This window comes from Phacochoerus africanus, chromosome 2 (genome assembly GCF_016906955.1).
Source record: "Phacochoerus africanus isolate WHEZ1 chromosome 2, ROS_Pafr_v1, whole genome shotgun sequence".
NCBI classification, from domain to species: Eukaryota; Metazoa; Chordata; class Mammalia; order Artiodactyla; family Suidae; genus Phacochoerus; species Phacochoerus africanus.
In genome coordinates, this window is record NC_062545.1 from 57,779,863 (window position 1) to 57,804,902 (window position 25,040).

Below are 25,040 nucleotides of genomic sequence, written 5' to 3' on the forward strand. Positions count from 1 at the left end.
TAACATTTTAAGATGGCTTTTACTGTGGAATTGTATAAGAAATAGAAAAGTAGGATAGGGAGCTACATAGAGGTCTCTTTTCATCTGCTCTGTGTTGTCCAGCAAGATTTCACTTTTCCTTATGTTTCAGTTGGGCTAGAGTGGGTGAGGGCAAGAAAATAAAGCCGCTTGTTCTGAAAGAAGTGAATTTGTAGTTAGTTTTTTTTTTTTTTAAAGAAAGCTTTTTTTAGTTTTATTGTTTAATTCTTTATTGTTTGCTTACTATTGAGTTCTGGTTGCTCTTATCTTTTTTTTTTTTTTTTTTTTTGCTATTTCTTTGGGCCGCTCCCGTGGCACATGGAGGTTCCCAGGCTAGGGGTCTAATCGGAGCTGTAGCTACTGGCCTACACCAGAGCCACAACAACGCGGGATCTGAGCCGCGTCTGCAACCTACACCACAGCTCACGGCAACGCCGGATCATGAACCCACTGAGCAAGGGCAGGGACCAAACTCGCAACCTCATGGTTCCTAGTCGGATTCGTTAACCACTGCGCCACGACGGGAACTCCTGTAGTTAGTTTTGAGGTGTGTGCCTGTGGTGCAGGAAATGTGAAAGACATGGGCAAGTACTGGAATAGAACTGAGAGGTCCTCCAGGCTTTGTGTCAGCAAAGCATATCAAACTCCTTGTTTTAAGAACTGGCCTATTTAGTTGGAAGCTGGTAAATACTTATTACTCACTCCTTCATACAAAGTAAAATTAGTTTTGCCAGTATGTGGACCCCCAAATTTTAAAGTGTATCAATGTGGTTAAAACCTGGATCATTTGCAGTGGGTTGTTTCCAGTGTTGTCACTGTAGCAGCTTGGGTTGCAACTGTGGCACGGTTTGATCCCTGGCCTGGGAATTTCCACATGCCACAGGCACAGCCAAAAAAAATTGGGGGACTATTAAAAAGCAATTAACTTTTCTTTTTTTTCTTGTTAATTTCTGTTTCTTATTAGATTGTCTGAGTTTCCACATTTTCGGAATAATCACAAAACTTCAAGGACATCAGATATAGTTAAAACAAAAGATCTTAAATCCAGATCTCCCCATTTGGATGACTGTTCTAAGACTGACCACAGAGTGAAAAGTGATGTTTCTAAAGATGTGCATTATAGCACTTCACTGCCAAACCTCGAAAAGGAAGGAAAATCCCATTCTGAAAAAAAGAGCACTTCACATTTGCCTACATCTATTGAAAAACACTGCACCAATGGCATCTGGTCACGTTCCCATTATCAGGTTGGTGAGGGTAGTTCAAGTGAGGATCATAGAAGAGGGAGAAAAGAGAGTCGACACAGTCAGTATAGCAGAGGGACCGACAGAATACGAAAAGACTTAAACACTGGCTGTGGTGATGGTGAACCCAGGAACATAGAAGCTGATCAAAGGCTCCAAGGACGTCCTGAGAAGTACAGTAAAGGTGAACCAAAGGCTGAAAGCAAAAATTCAAAGTTGAAAAGCAACACCGATTTGGATTATAAAAATGAACGTGTTAGTTCTTCTTGGGAGAAAGAGAGCTCTAGAGACAGATTACACACGCGACCAGAATCTCAAAGTGACAAAAAACTTGAAAGACAAAGTGAAAGGTCACAAAATATAAATAGAAAAGAACTTAAATCACAGGACAAAGAAGAGAGGAAAGTTGATCAAAAGCCTAAGTCAGTAGTAAAAGACCAGGATCATTGGAGAAGATCTGAACGAGCATCGCTTCCACATCCCAGGAGTGAACTAGCAAAATCTTCTCATAATTCAAGTAAATACCATCCAGAAGAGAGGAGAGGATGGGAAGACTGTAAAAGAGACAGGGCTATAAGTAATCATAGTTTTCAAGAAGGAAGAGGTCTGTCCTCCCTTTCAACCAGTAGAACTCATAAACATGTTGACTCCAAGGAAGGTGACACCATGCACCAGCGGGAAAATACACCTTCAAGAGCAGAAAGGCATCGAACTGAAGAGAAAAGGAAAAGAGAACGAGAGAGCAAAGAAGAAAAGAGACATATGAGAGATGAAAAAAGAATGCCTACGGAACATTTGCAGAAGACTAGTAGAGAAACTAAGAAAACCACTACTGATTTAAAGAGACAGAATGAGCCAAAAAATGATAAAGGTGAAGTCTCTAGTAATGATGTTTCTGAAGGAGCGGATAATAAAGAGCTTGCAGTTAATGCTGAGAGTGGTCCAAATGATACACAAAACAAAGACTTAAAGTTGAGTTTTATGGAAAAACTGAACTTAACTCTTTCTCCTGCTAAAAAGCATCCTCTTTCTCAGGATAATCAGCATAAAATAACTGATACTCCCAGATCCAGTGACACATGTGATTTGGAGTCCTTGGTGCAGGCTATAACAGTGACATGTATTCCCTCTGTCAGTGAACATATCACAGAGGAAACCAAATCAGAGTCTTTGGAACCAAAGGATGCTCTGGCAGCAGCATGTGAACCCAGGACCAGTATTTCAGAAAAGAAAATAGAAGAAAATAGTTTGTTGGTTAAATCTGCTGAGAATACTGTGCACTGTGACATGGCCACGTGTGGTACAGAGACTTCCTTCCCAGCACCTATGCCAGTGGAACACACGAAATCCTTGTTTCCATCATCAGCAGAAATGAAGCAAATCATTGGTGGTGCAAGGGCAGCAGTTCCTGTGGTAATGAACGCAGTAGACACAAATGTTTCTCAGAACTTTGACTTGGGATTGGATACCAAAAGAAATGATGACTTAAATTCCTGTAGTGTTTCTGAAGATAGAGAAATGAAAGAGGCTTTTTCAACAGTGACCAAATCCAGCAAAAGCATTGCACAGCCTTCAATTGAAGAAGCTGGTATTTTGCCAGTAGTCCTTTCAGAAGATGATAAACCAAAGTCTGAGCCTTCTCTTACTGTTCTTCCACTGGTGGAGAGTAAGTCTGGTCATTTGGAGCCTTGCTTACCTAAAGAGACTCTAGAATCTTCACTTCAGCCGACTGAGTTAATGGACCACAGAGTGGAAATTGGTGAAACAAATTCAGTATATCATGATGATGAGAACTCTGTTCTGAGCATTGACCTTAATCAACTGAGACCTATTCCAGAAGCCATCAGTCCTCTGAATAGTCCAGTGAGACCTGTGTCAAAAGTTCTTAGACTGGAAAGCGCATCTCAGGTTCTATTATATAATAATAGTCATAAAGGTAATAGTTTATATTATCTCCTATAACTTATCTTTTTGTGAAATACAGAAGCCGGATGAATAAGTGCTTCTTATTTGGTAACATAAGTATTATTCAGACCCCTGTTGTTAACTAGAAATGTACATGGAGCCTTCAGTCTAGATTTAGGTAATTCTTATTTATACGGGAAAGGGAAATGGTAGGACAGCTTGTTTCAAAAACTCTTTGGTTGCTTTCAGATATATTTCTGTTGTTCAGAAGCCATCATCAAATGGTAGAGTAGGTGATGTTGCCAATGTCAAGTAAAGACACATGAACCTTTGGCTGATGGTTATCCAAATTTCTAGGCCCTATACTGTCACTGTTGTCAGGCACCGCTGAGACCAGTAAAGACTAATGACATAAATAAGTCATTAACATTCTGCTTTTTGAAAAAATCCTATAAAAGTAATAACTTACCTCAATATTTACTTTGGGGGTTATATTTAGTATGAAAATGTTAAATGACAAAGACTCTAGTTGTCATGTGACTATAATATACTTTTCTCTTCCACAGATGTGTTTCCACCAAATTCAGCTCATTCTACCTCCAAGACTCAATCGGATCTCAATAAGGAAAATAAAAAACCAACTGACAAATCTGACAAGTTTACCGAAGCAGACTCCAACAAGAACTCATCTTTAGATGAACTAGAAGAAGGAGAAATTATAAGTGATAGCGAAAAACCTAAGCCACAAAAAAGTTTTGAGAAAAGTGCCAACGCAAGAGCTTCTGCTCAAATGCTGAGCACAAAAACTAGCCCAGGAAGTAGGAAAAGCACTGTGCATTTGGATAAAGACAATAGGAAGATATCTTCTATAAAAATCCATCAGACCAAAAGCAAATGGGATAAGAGACGCAGTGAATCAAGCAGAGCTTCAAAAACAGAGAAGAAAGATAGGTCAATGAGCACTTCTAGCCTTGAAAAAATAGTTCCGGTTATTGCCACACCCTCTTCTGTCCCAGAGGTTATGCACATGTTACGAATGATAAGAAAACACGTGAGGAAAAATTATATGAAATTCAAGGTAAAATTTTCAGTGATACAGTTTCATAGAATTATTGAGTCAGCAATTTTGAGTTTTACATCACTAATTAAACACCTTGACTTATCCAAAATCTCCAAGTCAGTGACTACTTTGCAGAGGAATCTCTGTGATGTTATAGAATCCAAACTTAAGCAAGTTAAAAAGAATGGCATCGTGGACCGTTTGTTTGAACAGCAACTACCAGATATGAAAAAAAAATTGTGGAAATTTGTAGATGAGCAACTTGATTATTTGTTTGCAAAGCTTAAGAAAACCTTAGGGAAGTTCTGTGACTCTGAAAACTTTGGCAGTGACAGTGATGAAGGAAAACTTGAAAAGATAAATAAGGAGAAAGCAAAACATTCAAATTATCAGAAGGGGAATGCAGACAACTCCAGTAAAGAAATGTTGAAAGAGAAAACTCCCAAAGTAGTAGGTTCTGGTTACTCCAAGTCTTCAATAGGATATAAAAAATCTGAGGAGAAACATCAAGAGCAAAATAATTCCAATATTAACACGGTAAAGCATGACAGTAAAAAAAGTATGAACACTTGCTTTGATAATATTAAGGACCCTCAATCTGAAGGGTGCTCCTTAGAACCAAACTGCCTGAGCACCCAAAAGCCAGGAAGAATCGAAGGCAGCACTGCAGAGGAGGCACAGACCTCCCAGCATGCTGCTTTGAGGTCGGAACGCAGTTTCGAGATTCTTACTGAGCAGCAAGCATCCAGCCTTACTTTTAATTTAGTGAGCGATGCACAGATGGGAGAGATATTTAAAAGTTTGTTGCAAGGTTCTGATCTTTTGGACAACAGCGTTAACTGTACTGAAAAAAGTGAGTGGGAGTTAAAGACACCAGAGAAACAGCTACTAGATACTCTTAAATGTGAATCTATACAAGCTTGTACAACGGAAGAACTCGTGTCAGGGGTGGTTTCTCCCTGTCCTAAGATGATTGGTGATGATAATTGGTCATTATTGTCATCTGAGAAAGGTCCTTCTCTGTCTTCAGGGCTTTCCTTGCCAGTTCATCCTGACGTTTTGGATGAAAACTGTATGTTTGAAGTGTCCACTAACATAGCTTTAAGTAAAGATAATGCGTGTAGTTCAGAAAAGAGCAAGCCCTGCATTTCTTCCATACTTCTTGAAGATCTAGCAGTCTCTTTAACAGTACCATCGCCTCTCAAGTCAGATGGTCATCTCAGTTTCTTAAAGCCAGAAATTTTGGCTAATTCAACTCCTGAAGAAGTTATTAGTGCCCATTTTAGTGAAGATGCCTTACTTGAGGAAGAGGATGCATCTGAACAGGATATTCACTTAGCCCTGGAGTCTGATAACTCAAGCAGTAAGTCAAGTTGCTCTTCGTCATGGACAAGCCGGTCTGTTACTCCAGGCTTTCAGTACCACCCGAATCTGCCCATGCATGCCGTCATAATGGAAAAGTCCAATGATCATTTCATTGTGAAAATACGGCGTGCAGCACCATCTACCTCCCCTGGTCTTAAGCAGAATATGGTGGCTGATGAATCTTTGCCTAGAGTGGAAAAGGAAGCTGATGAAGCAGCTGACAAAGACTATGTTTCGTGTCAGAATGGAGTTTTAAAATCTGTGGAGGAATTGAAAAATTCCAGTGAAAATGTTGCTAGCAATAAATCAGCTCATGAAGAACAGGACTTTATGATACAAACCAAGGTTCCTGATATATATGAGTTTCTTAAAGATGCTTCAGGTAAAGTGGGTCCCAGTACTGGAGTGGCCGAAGAATGTTATAAGTTGCATCAAGCATGGCAACCCAAAGTGCCTGAAAACATTGAAGAATTGCCTCCAGTGGAAGAAATTCCACATTCTGTCCCAGATCATCTTCCAAACACATATATAGACCTCACAAAAGATCCAGTCACTGAGACCAAAAACTTGGGGGAATTAATAGAAGTAACAGTTTTAAATATTGGTCAGTTGGGATGTTCTGGAAGCAGTGTGGATCAGAATGCTCCAACATTAGACAGTATGCAGCCTGAAACTGTAGATGCTTTTATTGACTTGACCCAAGATGTTTCAAGTGAAAGTAAAAATGAAAGTAACCATCCTGCTTTACCTGTTGAAGACTTGGGGTGTCAGGTGATATGTGTAGATGAAAATAACTCTAAGGAAGAAAATGTGCAAGTGGCAGACAGGCCTGTGGAATGCATTGTCGAGGAAGCCTGTATCGATTTAACCTCTGAATCTCCCAGTTTGAGTGTAGTCAAAAAGGATGATTTAAAATCAGAGTTGGTGTCAAATTCTGATAGTCTGGAGTTGCCTGGGGCTTTGGATAATGCTCACAAAAAGAGAAAAAACCTTTCTGATCTAAATCGTTCTTCTCAGAAAAAACAGAAGAAGGAAACAGACTTGACCGTTAGGGAAAAGACCAAAAAAATTACCCAAGATTCTGGTGAGAATGATGAAGCTCACCAGAGGAAAGCCAAGAAGAAAAAGGCCCCAGAAGTGACTAAAGATCCCTCATCATTAAAGGCAAGCCCAGGGACTAAGGATGCATCAGCAACACCTGCCACTTCTCTCACAAGTCTTTCTGCAAAGAATGTTATTAAAAAGAAGGGAGAAATTATAGTTTTGTGGACAAGGTAAGAATCTTATGAAACTGTTAAATCACCAGAGAATTTTGAGGTGCCAGAAATCTGTCATGCCATCATAGTTTTATCCCATCACAAAATAAGGAGAGTGATGACATACTTCAAAAGTGGCTAGGAGTTCCTGCGTGGTTCAGGGGGTTAAGGATCCAGCATTTTCGATGCGGTGGCTCTGGTCATTGCCGTGGTGTGGGTTTGATCCCTAGCCTGGGAACTTCCACATGCCATGAGTGTGGCTAAAAAAAGTGGCCAGAGTTGGTAGAAGATACATTCTAGGATACAGCCCAGCTGTACTGTAGAATAGTTTAGAGCAGTGGCGCTTAATGGGGAATGTGTCTTAGCATTACAGACAGAAATTTTTATCGCTTTTTAACTTTAGTTTTTCAATGAAAAAACTCACATTTGTAAGGTACCTGGTATAAGCATGTTTTTGGAAAGAGGAATGACAGGTGGTGAATAGGACAGAAGTATGAGTGTGTAATTTGAGTTTTCCCCCTAAAATTTTTCATAAACAGGTTGTGCTTTTGCCTTTTATGTGAACTTTTAAAGAAATGCTGATTTAGGAGTTCCAGTGCGGCGGCTCAGCAGGTTAGGATACAGCATTTTCACTGCAGTGGCTTAGTTTGCTGCCGTGGTGTAGGTTCCATCCCTGGCTTGGGAACTGCTGCATGCCGTGGGCAAGGCAAAAAAAAAAAAAAAAAGAAAAAAATGCTGATTTAAAGACCCCATTTCAGGAGTTCCCGTCATGGCGCAGCAGAAACGAATCCAACTAGGAACCACGAGGTTGCCTGTTCAATCCCTGACCTTGCTCAATGGGTTAAGGATCTGGCTTTGCTGTGAGCTGTGGTGTAGGTTGCAGACACAGCTCAGATCTGGCGTTGCTGTGGCTCTGGAGTAGGCTGGTAGCAATGGCTCTGATTCTACCCGTAGTCTGGGAACCTCCATGTGCTTCCGGTGTGGCCCTAAAAGGACAAAAGACAAAAAAATAAATAAATAAAGACCCCATTTCACATGTAAGGGTAACTAACTACAGTTGTGAACCATTGACTAGACGTGCATAATCTCCAGATTTGACAGAAATATAAAGAGAGAGGCTGAATTTTGTTGAAATTGGAGATCAGTTTTGTTTAATACCACAGTCTGCCATGCCTTCATTTCAGATATCCTGCAGATGGTAAAATCTCAGAGATTGTGGTAACACACATTGTTTCAGACCATGCAGAAAAAGCAGAGGTGTAGGGATTAGAAAACCTGGATTCTAATTTACTTTTTGGTTCTTCTTGCTTATTAAGTCTGTAGTCACGTTTGGGCCCTATTTTTAAAGTACTATAGAAGTTCCCTTCATGGCTCAGTGGTTAATGAACCCGACTAGGATCCATGAGGATGTGGGTTTGATCCCTGGCCTCACTCAGTGGGTTAAGGATCCGGCATTGCCCTGAGCTGTGGCTGCAGATGCTGTTCGGATCCTGAGTAGCTGTGGCTGTGGTATAGGCGAGCAGCTGCAGCTCCAATTTGACCCCTAGCCTGGGAACTTCCATATTCCATGGGTGTAGTCCTAAAAAAAAAGACAAAAAAAAAGTACTATATACACTTACTTTGTCATTGGAAAAGTAAATGAGTACATTTGTTTTAGAAAATTTGGGAAACATGTATGAACTCAGAGATAAAATCATCCATATCTTATTTCTCAGAGATAACCTTTCTCCACGTTTTAGTATATCTACACTTTTTTTAATGGGTTTCAACAAAAACGTCAACTTTTTTTTCTTTTTTTTTGTCTTTTTGTCTTTTCTGGGGCTGCACCTATGGCATGTGGAGGTTCCCAGGCTAGGGGTCTAATTGGAGCTACAGCTACAGCTGCTGGCTGCAGACACAGCCACAACTCGGGAACCGAGCCTGTCTGTGACCTACACCACAGCTTACGGCAATGCCAGATCCTTGACCTGCTGAGCGAGGCCAGGGATCAAATCCGCAACCTCATGGTTCCTAGTTGGGTTCGTTAACCACTGAGCCGCTATGGGAACTCCCAAAAATGTCAACTCTCATTGGTGGATATTAAGTCAGTAGATTTTTTTTACTTTTCTGTTCTAAGCTACAAAAGCTAAATAACATTTTTCCTCCTTCAGAAATGATGACCGGGAAATCTTATTGGAGTGTCAGAAAAGAGGGCCATCATTGAAAACATTTTCTTATTTAGCTGCCAAGTTGAATAAAAATCCATATCAGGTAACTACCCAGTTTTTACGTCTCTGTTATTTCACAGATGTTACTACTCTAAACAATTAGATTTAGTTTTCATTGTGTTTAAAATATATATCTATTTACTGGAGTTCCTGTTGTGGCCCAGCAGAAACGAATCTGACTAGTAATCATGAGGTCGTGGATTGGATCCCTGGCCTTGCTCATTTTGGTTAAGGATCCATCATTGCTGTGAGCTGTGGTGTAGGTTGAAGACGCAGCTTGGATCCTGCATTGCTGTGGCTGTGGCTGTGGCTGGCAACTGTAGCTCTGATTCGACCCCTAGCCTGGGAACCTCCATGTGCTGCAGGTGTGGCCCTAAAAAGCAAAAAACAAAACAAAGCAAAACAATAAAATATATAACTATTTACTCTCCAACTTCTGTAAAAGTATGGCTCTTTGTGTAGGACTGTTAAAAACTTGGTGATTGTGCAAGAAGTTTGGAACATCATAATTCTTTTTTTCTGTTGTCTTACCATTTACTTATTTGATCTCAATAAGTGATATTTGCTTGTTAAAGTTTAATGTTGAAAAGTTAAACTAGCAATTACCTTTATTGTGATATTTTGCTTTTCTAAATATTACTTTAAGGGTAACTTTCTCTGTCTTTAGATGTTTTGTGAAAATATTCATCAAAGATAAAAAAGTATATTTATTTTTAACCCTCATTTAAAATTTTTCAGGTCTCAGAAAGATTCCAGCAGCTAATGAAGCTTTTTGAAAAGTCAAAATGCAGGTAGTTAATGGTTACTCTACAGAGACTAGTAAAGTAAATGTTTAACACTGTACCTGTGCAGTTCGTGGCCTGTTAGTTGCTGAAGATGTGAGTGGTGGGTGAGAGACATCCTGTTGGATTCTGCTTCCATCACAGGTTGGAGGATGGTCGATCATTGCTGGTTTCTAAGGTCACCTCATCCACAGGGACACGCTCACACTGAAGCCTGCTGCAGTTCAGAGCAGCATGGCATCTAACTGCTGTGGAGTCTATGGTGGGGAGAAATCCATTTGATGATAGCAAATTTTTTACAGATGAAAAAACTTTTTTGAGTAGCAGTCTATTTCATAGCCAGTGAAGTCTGTGCAGTCATTGTAATTTAACCTTTTTCACATTTTTAATTAGGAGTATTAAAATACTTTTTTTTTTGTCTTTTTGCTATTTCTTGGGCCGCTCCCGCGGCATATGGAGGTTCCCAGGCTAGGGGTCAAATCGGAGCTGTAGCCACTGCTCTACGCCAGAGCCACAGCAACGCGGGATCCGAGCCGCGTCTGCAACCTACACCACAGCTCACGGCAACGCCGGATCCTTAACCCACTGAGCAAGGGCAGGGACCGAACCCGCAACCTCATGGTTCCTAGTCGGATTCATTAACCACTGCGCCGCGACGGGAACTCCAGGAGTATTAAAATACTTTAAAATACACAACATCCACTTAGAAACATGAAGTCTATTGTCATCTGACTAGGTGACAGGATTTACCATATTAAATTAATAATGATCACAGACATGTTTCTTTGGTTTCTTTAAGTCATTCTTGCACATATTTATTGAGGCAATAATATTTATCAGGTTTTTTTCTGTAAAAACTGAGCCAGTTGCTTATTTTGGACTTTTACATAAGGAAAATTTTAAAGATACTTAACATATCACTGTTTTTCAGTTGATTTGTAGTCCTAGTTATTTGAGTAGAGAGCACCCAATTTTAAAGTAAATTAAATCCAAATAAAAAATCATGTTTGGATATTGTGAAAGGTTCTGAATAATTTTGAGTTATAAAAATCTATTTCTAAACCTAGAGTAAATTATTGTCCTTAGATAATCTATTAATTTCAGTATCCTTTCAAAGCAACTAGTTTGTTAATGAGCTTTTCAAAAGCTGCTAGTACTGTGAAGTTAAAATTCTATTTATATAATTCAGAATGTAGAATTGAAAAATGGGAATTTGAAGAAAAAGCTTATTCTAAAAAGCCTTTAAAAAATAGTTTAATGCAAAAATGATCTGGTTACTTTTCAGATTCACTGCACTTTAAAATTTTCACTGCCTTTAGGAAATTAAACTGAGGTTTTTTGTTTTATCTGAATGTTATCTTAAAATGTAACTTCCAGGGAGTTCTCGTCATGGCTCAGTGGTTAACGAATCCGACTAGCATCCATGAGAACTCGGGTTTGATCCCTGGCCTCGCTCAGTGGGTTAAGGATCTGGTGTTGCCATGAGCTGTGGTGTAGGTCACAGACATGGCTCGGATCTGGTGTTGCTGTGGCTGTTGTTGTAGGCTGGCGGCTACAGGTCTGATTTGACCCCTAGCTTGGTTGCGGCCCTAAAAAAGACAAAAAGACAAAACAAAAATACGACCTCCATTCTTTTGTTGAAGGTAATGTCCATTCATGAAAGAATTAACTTGTATCTGGAAGTGATGCTTATTAGTTTGAAGTTTCCAAATTCCATTACAAATCTATAATCTTTTAATAGATTTGATTCAGATTTTAGTGGCTTGCATGATAGCACAAATAGTGGCTTATATCATTCCTGATTTGTTTCTTAAGTGATTTATTTCCTTCAGGTACCATAGTCTCACCAAATTCTTGTCAAAATCGGAGTATAATGATAAAGTTACCAAACTGATTCTGTAGAAAAGTAGTTTAAAAAAACAACACTTTATGAGATGGTCATGTCAGAAAAATAGAATCATAACTTGAGCATTTTCTTACATTACAGATAAATTGCTGAATTCCTTGGAGTCTTACTTGATATTGCATACTGCACAGAAGCTTGGAATTCCTCATGTTTTTAATGGGGAAGTAGAGGACAGTTTTATGACATATTCTATTAATATTCTGTTAATAATCTGCATTTGTTTTTACTTGCTGACTCTTAATCTCAAGCCAGCATGTTCAGCTTGTTCCTAACATCAGTCTGATTTGTGTAGCTGTTATTGGTCACAATATTTATTTTTAAACAAATTAGAACTTGTTATTAAGATAAAAGCAACAGCAAGACAGTATATTGAAATCTTAGTTTTGATATTTCAAAGAAATGACTTTCATTTCTAGATTTTTAAAAATAGTTTTGTAGCATTTTAAATGACTATTATTTACTTTGTTTCATCCATTTTTATTTGCTTTTCTAACTGGCTCTCCTCATTTTGGTAAATTGTAAAATAATTTAAATAGTGTAACTGTAAATATGTATAATTATAATGATGTAAAATACTTTGTGTATGTATGTTTGGGTGTATACACATACATAAATGGCTATGCCTGGACAAGATTTTTTTTTTTTTGGTATAAAACTTTTTGTATAAAGTTTGCTTTCATTACCTATAATGTATAAATAAAACCATGTAAAGTTCTGTTATATTTTAATTAGAATGATTATTTTAGTGTGTTTACATAATAATTTTTTAAAGGTAAAATTGTCAGGGACATGGGGGCTATCTTGAAGTGGTTCTTGGTGGGGATGTGTCTGGCTGAATGTGTTTGAGTAGATTCATCAGAGGAAACCAGTTCCCTTTGCCTGCTTTCTCATAGCAGGTACTGGCGGTGAGCAGTGTTGCAGGTGTCCTTACAGACAAAATCAGGACAGCACAAAACCTCCTTTTGGGTGAAGATTTGGAAAAGTCAGGTAAGGATTAACTAGCTGTGCATTATATATTCACCCTCCCCCTCCAGACTGATGGTGATAATGGGTTACAATCTAGGCCTTGGACTATGAAGTACCTGAGGAAATAAGCCAGGGTCTGAAGGGGAAGCCCTGATCTGAAGGATTGCTTGGTAGATAACAAGTAGAAATAATTGTAGTGCTGGGGCTGTTTGCCATGGGGTTTGTTTTCTTCCCTTTTTTTCATAGTCCAGAGGGCTGGCCCTCAGCCCTTCTCTAGTGTACTCAGAACTTTTGCCACCAGGTAAATGAGTTCATGAGCCAGAGTAGTAACTAGAAGACATCACTGGTTCAAAAGAAAACAACAAACTGGATTACACAAGATCATAAGAATCTAAGATAAAGCCAATAAACATTAAAAAGAAAAAGAAGATTTTGGCAGTGTGATATAGGAATAAGAGACAACCAAGTAGAAGTATAAAAAAACAGGGAGTTCCCTGGTGGTCTGGTGGTTAGGACTCATGCTTTCACCACTGTGGCCAGGTTCATTCCTTGAACTGAGATCCCACGTCACGCTGTTGCACACCAAAGCCAAAAGAAAGAAAGGGGAAGGAAAGGAGGGGGGAAGGGATAGAAAGAAAGGGAGGAAATAGGTAAAATGGAAAACATAATAAAAGGAAATGCAAATAGAGTGGAAACAGCTGAAGAATAAATTAGTGAGTTGAAAAGTCAGATTGAGAAACTCTCCCCGAAGGAATCAGAAAAAGATAAATAGAAAATATGAATGCAGATGTGAGTTGAAAAACAGAAGTAGATGTGTCAACATTCAGGTAACAAAAGAGGTCAGAAAGTGTAAAAATTTAAAGGGCCAAAGAGGGCCAAACAAGAAAGAAGAAAGTAGGCACATCTAGAGAATCAAAGATAATGAGAAAAATCCTTAAAAAGTTTTAGACAGTAAATCAATGTGTAAAGGAACAAGAATCACAATGACCTTACTATTCTGAAGAGCAGTGCTGGTTGTAACGAGATAATATTTAAAGAGCTGAACCTAGAATTTTATTATATCCATTTAAATTGTTATTCAAATGTGAGGGCTTAATAAAAACGATTCACCACTCAAAGATCCACACTGTAAATGTTTGTTTTGGCCTCTTTGTGGCACAGGGAGTTCCCAGGTCAGGGATCAGATCTGAGCTGCAGTCTCCACCTAAGCCACAGCTGTGGCTGGGTCCTTAACCCACTGTGCTGGGCCAGGGATTGAACCTGCATCCAGTGCTCCCAAGATGCTGCTGATTCCGTTGTGCCAGAGCGGGAACTCCCGTAAATGTTTTTGGAGAGAACATTAAAAAATCAAATCCAGGAAATATTTCAAGAGCTGGTGGATAAGTGGTCAGATACTTTGTTAAAATGTGTATAAGCAGATCTTAGAGATATTGCAGTTTTGGTTCCAGACCATATCAATAGAGTAAATATTGCAGTAAAGCAAGTAGTGAACTTTTTCATTTCCCAGTGCATAGAAAATTAGTTTTTACACTATATTATAGCCATTAAGGATACAAGAAATGTACATACCAATTAAAAAATACTGCTAAAAAATGCTAACTATTATCTGACAACACAAGAGTTCCCACAAACCTTCAGTTAGTGAAAAAACAAAACATCTGCAAAGCAGGATAAAATGCCTGTACGGGGGAGAAAAAGTATATCCACAGTAAGCAGGAATTAATTTTAGACAATGTCAGCAAATGGCGAGTGGGGGAGATCAAGGGACCATGAGAATGCCCACGTTCTTCCCTTATTAGGATGAAGGTGTACATGTGGAACTTTACAAATTAAAAGATGGCACTCAGAAAAGTGCATAAAAGAAATAGTTCAGTGAATTTTCAGAGTGAACACTTGTATAACACTTCCTAGGTCAAGAATGAGAACTTGACCAGCCCTCCAGAAAGCACCCACCTTACCGTATTCCTAGTTAAAAATCCCTCCTCCCTAAAGATAAGCACTACAACTACCATGGATTGGTTTTGCCTATTTTTGCATTTAAACAGAATCATACATAATATATACTCTTATTTGACTTCTTTTGCTTGGCATGTTTGTGAAATTCACTGTGTTGAAATTCACTGTGTTGAGTGGAGCAATAATGGATTCCTTCTCATTACTGTGTATTTTAGTTGAATGACCATACTACAATGAATTTATCCATTCTACTATCCGTAGGCATTAGTGTTCCAACTTGGGGCTGATAAAAATAATGCTGTTATATCTTTTTTTTTTTTTTTTTTTTTTTAGGGCTGCTCCTGAGGCATATGAAGTTCCCAGGCCAGGGGTTGAATTGGAGCTGCAGCTGCTGGCCCACGCCACAACCACAGCAATGCCGGATCCGAGCTGCCTCTTCGACCTACACCACAGCTCATGGCAACACTGGATCCTTCACCCACTGAGCGAGGCCAGGGATCAAATTTGCATCCTCATGGATACTAGTCAAGTTTGTAACCCACTGAGCAACAATGGGAACTCCCTGTCATGTCAGTTTTTTTTTTAAAGGGGTGGTAAAATAAGGAACAAATTATCCTGTTTTGACCATTTTTAGGTGTACAGTCCAGTGGCATTAAGTACATTCACATTGTTGTGCAACCATCACTACCATTCATCTCGGACTTTTTCATGTTCTCAAAGTGAAACTACTTACCCATTAAAAGGGCAACCCCCTTTTGCTCCAGCCCCTGGCAGTCACCATTCTGTTTTCTCTATGAATTTGACTAGATACCTCATTTAAGTGAAATCGCATTTGTTTTGTGTCTGGCTTATTTCACTTGGTATCATATCTTCAAGGTTTATCTGTGTTGTAACATGTATCAGAATTAGCTTTTTAAGGCTGAATAACATTCCTTTCTATGTATGTGCCACGATTTGTTTATCTGTTCATTTGTTGATGGATATTGGGTTGCCTCTCTTGGCTGTTGTGAATAGTGCTGCTGTGAACATGGGATGCTAGTTTCTGAGTCCGTCCCTTCAGTTCTTCAGAGTATGTTGAAGGTGGAATTGCTGGTCATGTGGTAGTTCTGTGTTAAATGTATGTTCCTGGAAGAAGAATTTCTAGGTCATATGATAATTCCTTTTTTATTTTTTTCCTGCTTTGTAGGGTTGCACCCATAGCACATGGATGTTCCCGGGCTAGGGGTTGAATTGGAGCAGCAGCCGCCGGCCTGCACCATAGCCACAGGAACGTGGGATCCGAGCTGCTCATCTGGGACCTACAGCACAGCTCACAGCAACACCAGATCCTTAACCCACTGAGCGAGGCCAGGGATCAAACCCGAGTCCTCATGGATACTAGTCGGGATTATTACTGCTGAGCCACAATGGAAACTCCTCATGAGGTAATTCTGTGCTAACTTTTTTGAGGAACCACTGGTGGTCCGTAGTGGCTACACATTTTACATTCTCACCAACAATGTGCAAGAGTTCCAGTTCCTTTATATCTTCACTGGCACTTGTACTTTTGCTTTTTGTTTGTTTTAAAAGATCCAACCTTGGGAGTTCCGGTTGTAGCACAGCGGAAACGAACCTAATATCGACAAGGATGCAGGTTTGATCCCTGGCCCTGTTCAATGAGTTAAGGATCCCCTGTTGCCGTGAGCTGCGGTGTTGGTTGCAGACATGGTTCAGATCTGGCCTTGCCGTGGCTACGGCTCCGATTTGACCCCTAGCCTGGGAACTTCCATACGCCCCAGGTGTGGCCCTAAAAAGAAAAAAGAAATTGAGGTATAATATGAATAATGAATAAGCAAAATTTCACAAATGATCACATTTGTGTAATTACCACCAAAAATGTCAAAAAACAGAATTGTACTAGCACCTCTTACAAGGTTTTTCTTTCTCCCCTCCATTCCCTTTCTAGACCCTATCTCCATTCCTTCCCATAGGTAACCATGATCCTGATTTATATAATTATAGATTAACTTAGCCTGTTTATGACCTTTTTGTAAAATCGAATCACATGCTACATTTTGCTCTTTTGTATCTGGCTTCTGTCATTTGACTTTCAACATTGTAAGCTTCATTTCTACTTATGGCTATAGCAGTAATTTGTACTTTGCTGTAAGGTATTCCATTGCATGGATATACAACACTTTATCCGTTATACTGCTTGTGGATGTTTAGGTTGTTTTCAATTTGGGGTTATTGAAATAGTACTGCTCTGAACATTCCAGTACCTGTCTTTTGCTGCACATATAGGCACATTTTTTTGTTGGCTATATACCTAGAAGAGGTATACATGTATGAAGCATTAGTAAATATCACTGAAGTGCTTTTTATCAATTTACAGTCCAAACAGAAGTATCTGAGAATTCCAGTTTCTTTTTTTTTTTTTTTTGCTTTTTAGGGCTGCATTTGCAGCATATGGAGGTTCCCACCCAGGCTAGGGGTCTAATCAGAGCTGTAGCTGCCAGCCTACACCATAGCCACAGCAACACCAGATACGAACCATGTCTGTGACCTACACCACAGCTCACAGCAACGCCGGATCCTTAACCCACTAAGCAAGGCCGGGAATCGAACATGAAACCTCATGGTTCCTGGTTGGATTCGTTTCTGCTGCACCATGGTGGGAACTCCTGAATACACATTCTTAATTTTAATGAAGTTTTTGTTTTTTTTTTTTGGTCTTCATAGGGCCGCACCCTAAAAAGGTACATATGGAAGTTCCCAGACTAGGGAGCAAATCGGAGCTATAGCTGCTGGCCTACACCACAGCCACAGCAACGCAGGATCTGAGCTACATTCATGACCTACAACACAGCTCATGGCAACGCAGGATCCTTAACACACTGTGCCAGGCCAGGGATGAAACCCTTGTCCCAATGCTCCCTAGACGCTGCTGATCCCCATAGCCAGAGATCCTATCATTCTTTTTGTTTACCTCTCAAAGATAGCTTTCCCAACTCTGAGATGATGACAATATTTTCTTATATTACTATCTGAAAGTTTTATTGTTTTACCTCACACATTTATACCTATAGCTACTGTAATTGCTACTCTAAATGTTTTCCTGATCAATCTTTGGGAAATTCACAGTCTTTGACCTTTCTTTTGCTTACTTGTAAGTGGAGGAATTATTTGAAAACAAGATTACAAACTGGATTTCTCAGTCAAGTGCTAGATTTGGGGTAAGAAGGAAAGTGCAGAAGGTGAGTCATAGGCCCACCACCCTGGCTGGCTTTTACCTGTGGCTTTTTACTACAGTGACCTTTTTTACCTGCTTTATCAATTGGAATTCCTAACATGATTGCCTGAGTTTAAGATTCTGTAAGGTTCTGCTGCCAGAACTTTGTCAAAATCACAGACTTGACCTTTTATTTTGCAGTCCTGTTTTTCTGTTATTGATGTGGTTATTTTTTGGTATGGTTGCACCTTTACGTGAGGAATGCCAAAATTTCTGTGAGGAATCCGATAGCTTAACTCCGTTCCTATCATTTCTCATACTTTCTCTTGGGAATCCCTGTTTTCTCATTGTAAGTCTGAACTCTCATTGGCAAATGTAGTACTTGAGACAAATGAATCTTCTGCTGTAGCCACCCTCTAGTAGATGTACTTTCTCTTCATTTAGTATTATGTCAGCATTCACAGTCCTAAATGTTTTGCAGCAGCTCCATGGAAAGGCAATAACAGAAGCAGAAGCGGCTGCCCATATAGAGTTGCCATCAGCAAGTGTGAACAAGGTGATGTGGCGAATGCCGGTACCATTGCCTAGCACAGTGTCAGTGGCTAGTGGACCTCTCACTCTGTGTTCCTCTTTCTCTGTCCTGATGTGTTTGTCCTGTCCAGGCTTTCTGTTCCTGTCTGTTTCTGAGTGTGTGCTTGCTAGTGACTCCCATAGATTCAGCATAACTTTTGGTAAAAGTGGGAACTTGAAACAAAACAACTTGGGTTCTATAGAAGTTGTGCTCAGCCTTTAGAGTGCTGAGCTTTGGGGTTGGCTGGGGATGAGGCAGTGGGTAGAGCTCCTGTCTTCCCACAGCTGTGCGGTACCAGTGTTACTGACCTCATCAGGACATCTCCAGTTCTTACTTTGAGGTTATGGAGAGTTACCTACTCTGTGCCTTTGTCAAAGATGTTGACCCACTTGCTAAAAGTCTTTAAGAGAGAAATTATCAGATTGTTTCATCTGATGAAGACTTAAAAAGTCAGATGTTTGGTGGTATTATTTTGACTTTATTTTCTAGTTTAAATGTTTCTTTTGCTTTTTTCTTTTTTTGGCTGCTCCTGCAGCATATGGAAGTTCCCAGGCCAGGGGTCAAATCAGAGCTGCAGCTGCCAGCCACAGTCACACCATAGCAACACTAGATCTGAGGTGCGTCTGCGACCTACATTGCAGCTCACAGCAATGCTGGATCCCTAACCCACCGAGTGAGGTCAGGGATCAAACCCGCATCCCTGTTGATAGTAGTCAGATTCTTAACCTGCTGAGCCACAGCAGGAACTCCCTAAACATTTATTTTCTTGAGTAGGTAATACATTCACTTTTCAGATAATTAAGTCCATCTCACCTCTTTCCCAGTCCCTGTTTACCTTGCCTTAAGGTAACTAATACTACAAGTTATTCTATGTACATTCTGAGTTATTTTATGCATAAACATATGGCTTTAATGTTTTGATTCTGGTAAAAAAGCATTAAAGGTATTAAGGTCATTACTTTGGAACTGAATTGTAGGATTAAATGTCAAGGGTTTTCTTGGACAATGTACCCAATACTATACAAATACATGTATTAATGCATTGTGGGTTTTCACTTCTAGTTAATTCTGACAATCAATTTGGATTTGAGATGAGTGTGCAGGGGTTGTGGAGATTTAACTGTCTCACCTCTCTACCTTTTATTATCATCCTTTCTTTAAAACTAAATATATGAAAATAGGATAGGCAAATGATACTTAGGAACTATCAATAATTTTATGACTTTCTATATTTTATGTGGAAAAGAGCAGGCACGGTAACGTACCTCAGAGCTGTGATTTGAAGCCATCATTGAGTTCTAGTGACACCTTTCCTGTCAACTCCTCTAAGGTGGCGATAAGATTGTGTGTTTGAGATGTGAGCAGTGTAAGACGCTACAAGGCTGAGGGTTAGGAGACCTGGTCTCTGCCTTGGGCAAGTCATTTGACCTCAATGAATTTGAACACTTTATAAAAACTTGACATAGGTTTCCAAGGTTTTTAGGTTCTGTACTGAAAAAGAAACACATTTTTCTGAGCTGCCTGTTCATTGACTATAATACTATTAGAATACTTGATTTTCAGAAAGGCACAGCCCCCTCATGGTGGTCTAAAAATGCTTAATTTCTTTTTCAGATGTTTCTCCTTTCAGCCTGTCATGATTTGCAAGAACACTTTGGGTTTGATTGTCACTCTGTAATTACTTGTTCCCATTTGATGAGGCCAGACTCACCCCAGGCAACTGTTGATGAAATTGGACATGACCCATTGATCTGTGACATCGATTCCCAGAGCAATCAATTGACTAAAAGAAATGCACCCAAATTCAAATTACTATAATCATCCACAAATGAAAAAGGAAAATTCTCACTTGCTTCACCTTTCATTTCCAAATATAGTACACCATGAGGGGCTCCAGCTTCATGTCAATTAGGAAAAAATATTACAAGAGAATTAAAAAGCGCTAAAGGACATTTTGACCTCAGAGGAGGACTAGGTTAGACTCCATTGATCAAAATAATTGTGCTCATCCTGGATTGGGCCCCACAGCCAGCCTGTCAAGAGCCTTTATATCTGCACCCAGCAGCAGTTCCACTAATTAGCCACACATGGTCCAACTTTGAGGTTCTTTGAGCCCAGTCATTAATTTTTTATCCACTCCCAAGGTAAGTGTTGTCTCTTGTTAATGAGAAACATAGGAAATCCCTGTGGGAATAGAAGGATAATATTTGAAATAAAATTCAGGAAAAGAGCACTAGCTGTTTACCTTGGAGATACTAAATTAATATTTGATGATAATAGAAAATTCAAGAATATTTCTAGGATCTATATTTATTTAATGGTAAAAAGTAGTTATTTTTAGTCTAATGGATCTTGCTCTTGCATGCCAATATGCATGATTTTATTTGTTTCATGTAATTCTGTTTTTTAGTTTTCCTTTTCATGCTATTTAAAAATAATAGCTTGCAAGTTTTAGAGAGATAATGGCAAAAAGAAGCATTAGATTGCAATTTCTAAATAGAGAGTAAGTTAATAAAAATGCATTAGATTTTTTTCTTGCCTTTTTTTTTTTTTAAAGGGCTGCACCTGCAGCATATGGAGATTCCCAGGCTAGGCGTCAAATCAGAGCTGTAGCTGCTGGCCTACACCACAGCCACAGCAACATCGGATCTGAGTTGCATCTGTGACCTACACCACAGCTCACGGCAACACTGGATCCTTAGCCCATTGAATGAGGCCAGGGATTGAACCTGTATCCTCATGGATCCTAGTCAGGTTTGGAACCCACTGAGCCACAGTAGGAACTCCAGGTTTGCATTTTGACCATAGAGCTTTTTATATAAAATAGAAGCCCTAGATTTTTGTAAGTGCTAAATTTTTAGGAGATTTTTTTTTTAAAGAATTATGGCCAATTTTAAAGGAATAATTGTGAGAAAGGACTGAAATTCTTTGAGAGGATAGAGCTTAGTAAATTATTGCTTCAGTTAATGAGGCAGAAATTGAAAAATTTTAAATCTGATTTTTTATTTGCAAGTACTAGATATATGACTTTAATTTTTGATTGTCAAAACAATTTGTAAGTATACAGAGCAAAATATCTCATTAATACCTCTTCCAAATTCTGAGAGGTACCTACTCTTTTAACATTTTTATTTATTTAAATAAGCATTTAAATGAAATTTTATTTAAAGGCACATACAGGTATACATTTACATGCATGTATATACTGGATAAAAATCAGTTGTGCTTCCTTAGAAGCAGAGTCTTTTTCCTTTTCCTTCTTCCTTTTGTCTCTCTCTTTCCCTCCTCAAGCTCCCTCATGGTCCCCTCCAAACTTCCACTAATCTGTATGAACTTCCCAGTGTGTGCCCTTGTGTGTTTTTCTCCATGCTTATATAGTCACATACATATACATCTCATGTACATATGCATACATATATGTTTGTAGGATTTTTTTTTTTTTTTACTCCGTGATCTGTGGATCAATTTATTTGGGGAGAATTGACATCTTTATAAATACTGAGTTTTCTAATCCCCAAGCATGGTATATCCCACCATGAAATTAATTTATTTAAATATGTGTATGTGTGTTTGGCTTTGTCAACTATTCTCTCCTTGAAACTCTGTCCTGCTTTGGTTTCAGTGACATCACCCTCATAGTTTTCCCCTGGGTACCTTTTGTTGTTCTCTAGAGTCAAATGCCTTTTGGACATTGCCACTTTTGCCTTTCAGTTTTATTAGGTAAAATCTGTAGTTTCTTTCCAGTTATAATTTCTGGCATGGATGTGCTTTAAAAGCCTTCTTCTACTTCAAGATCACAAAACATTATTTTATGTTTTACTTTAGTACTTTTAAGGTTTAGTTTTTTACATTTAATACTTTATTGCATCTGGAGTTAATTTTTGTGTTTGGAGATAAGTAGGGAAAATAATTCAGTGTTTTTTTTCTCTCGTATTTAAAAAAATTTTTTTTGCTTTATGTATGTTCCCAAGCTAGGGATTGAATCACAGTTGCAGCTGACAGCCTACACCACAGCCACAGCAACACCAGATCTGAGCCACTCTATACCACAGCTCATAGCAACACCAATCCTTAACCCACTGAGTGAGGCCAGGGATCGAAACTGTGTCCTCCTGGATACTAGTTGGGTTCCTTACTGCTGAGCCACAACAGGAACCCCTCTCTTGTATGTTTGAGTTGATATTCATTTGTATCTTTTCACTGTTTGTCCATTTTATATGCTAGTGGGAATCCTCGGTGACTAAGTACTCTGAGAGCTGGGCCAGGTATATCTTACTTAATGTTGAATTCCCTGGCATCTAGCACAATGCCTACAAGGTAGTAAGATTTTAGTGAGCATGATTGAATGAATAAATTATGGAAGTAGAGAATTGTTTCATTATCTGTTTTAACTTGTTAATATTTTCCTTTTTCTTCTATATCTTTTATATCTGTTAAGTTTTCCTCATCTTAGAAGCCTTTAACCGATCAAATATTTTGACTGAACCTTATTGAAAAAATGTTTGTTTTTATCAGGGTAAACTCAATAACCTATTCATGTCAGCTATGCCTTGGTTCTTTCCCAGCCCCCCGACTTGCTACAAAAGCAGTTTATATTCATTTTCTTCTGAGTTAGCAGAGCTTCGATGAAAACTGGCTGTTCCAAATGTGGATTTGTAGATGTGATCATATGTCTTATTGCAGCTACTGTTTCTGAGCCTGCTTAATCTTTACTGCTATACTGTGCCCAGTTCCTGAGGGTTTATTTGGCTGATTTCTGTTTATTTGTAGTCCTGCAGTGGGAGCCATTGATGGTATAATGAGGATCAACTTTTTCTTTTTTTTTTCTTACACTTATTTTCATTTTGTTTTTTAATTTTAAGTTTTTTTAAAAATTAGTCAATGAATTTTATTACATTTATAGTTGTACAATGATCATCACAACCCAATTGTATAGCATTTCCATCCCAAACCCCCAGTGCATCCCCCCACCCCCCAACCTGTCTCATTTGGAAAACAAGTTTTTCAGAGTCTGTGAGTATCTGTTCTGCAAAGAAGTTCATCGTGTCCTTTTTCTATATTCTACATATAAGTGATAGCATATGATGTTGGGGTCTGTCTGACTGACTTCACTTAGCATGATAATTTCTAGATTCATCCATGTTGCTAAAAATGCTGGTATTTCTTTCCTTTTAATGGCTGAGTACTATTCCATTGTGTATATGTATCACATCTTCTTTATCCAATCTGTCGATGGGCATTTAGGTTGTTTCATGTCTTGGCTATTGTATATAGTGCTGAAATGAACACTGGAATACGTGTATCTTTTTGAGTCATGGTTTTCTCTGGATAGATGCCCAGGAGTGGGATTGATGGATCAAATGGTAATTCTATTTTTAGTTTTCTGAGGAATCTCCATCCTGTTTTTCACAGTGGTTGCACCAATTTACAATCCCACCAATAGCGTAATAGGGTTCCCTTTTCTCCACACCCTCTCCAGCATTTATTGTTTGTAGACTTTTTGATGATGGTCATTCTGGCTGGTGTAAGGTGGTACCTCAGAGTGGTTTTGATTTGCCATTTCTCTAATAATGAGTGATGTTGAACATCTTTTCATGTGTTTTTTGACCATCCGTATGTCTTCTTTGGAGAATTGTCTGTTTAGATCTTCTGCCAATTATTTGATGGGGTTGTTTGGTTTTTTTTTTGCTATTGAGCTGCAGAAGGTGTTTATAAATCTTGGAGATTAATCCCTTGTCAGTTGCTTAATTTGCAAATATTATCTCCCATCCTGTGGATTGTCTTTTCATTTTGTTTAGGGTTTCCTTTGCTGTGCAGAAAGTTTTAAGTGCCATTTCTTTATTTTTGTTTTTATTGTCATTACTCTAGAAGGTGGATCTGAGAAGATATTGCTGTGGTTTATGTCAGAGAGTATTCGGCCTATGTTTTCCTCTAAGGGTTTTATAGTATCTGGTCTTATATCTAGGTCTTTAATCCATTTTGAGTTTGTGTGTGGCATTAGGAAGTGTTCTAATTTAATTCTCTTACATGTGGCTGTCCAGTTTTCCCAGCACCATTTATTGAAAGGGCTCTCTCTTCTCCGTTGTATATTCTTGTCTCCTTTGTCATAGATTAGTTGACTGTAGGTGCATGGGTTTCATTCTGGGCTTTTTTTTTTTTTTTCTTTTTTTGTCTTTTGTCTTTTTAGGACCACACCTGAGGCGGTTCCCAGGCTAGGGGTCTAATGGAGCTGTTGCTGCTGGCCTACACCAGAGCCACAGCAATGCCAGATCTGAGCCACGTCTGCGACCTACACCACAGCTTACAGCAGCACTGTATCCTTAACCCACCGAGCGAGGCCAGGAATCGAACCCACAGCCTCATGGTTCCTAGTCAGATTTGTTTCTGCTGTGCCATGAGGGGAACTCCAATTCTGGGCTTTCTATCCTGTTCTGCTGATCTATATTTCTGTCTTTGTGCCAGTACCATATGGTTTTGTTGACTGTAGCTTTGTAGTGTAATCTGAAGTCAGGGGGCTTGATTCCTCCAGCTCCATTTTTCTTTCTCAGGATGGCTTTGGCTATTCTGGATCTTTTGTGCTTCCAAGTAAACTT

At 39.0% G+C, this 25,040-nt stretch overlaps 1 protein-coding gene across 6 annotated transcripts in view; it reads left to right on the forward strand.

Moving 5' to 3' along the window:
• The window catches only part of CASP8AP2 (caspase 8 associated protein 2), a 45,041-nt gene that overhangs the window by 17,985 nt on the left and 2,016 nt on the right, over nt 1-25,040 (forward strand). For 3 of the 6 annotated variants that reach the window (XM_047761142.1, XM_047761151.1, XM_047761133.1), the window contains exons 7-11: nt 983-3,198; nt 3,734-6,866; nt 8,999-9,098; nt 9,794-9,846; nt 12,637-12,730. In XM_047761142.1, the coding sequence (XP_047617098.1) occupies nt 983-3,198; nt 3,734-6,866; nt 8,999-9,098; nt 9,794-9,846; nt 12,637-12,652 (5,518 nt within the window). In that variant the 3' untranslated portion in view covers nt 12,653-12,730. Of the gene's footprint in view, nt 1-982; nt 3,199-3,733; nt 6,867-8,998; nt 9,099-9,793; nt 10,260-11,824; nt 12,189-12,636; nt 12,731-25,040 lie in introns of those variants that run through there. The other 3 variants (XM_047761165.1, XM_047761175.1, XM_047761156.1) reach the window with 3 other exon arrangements.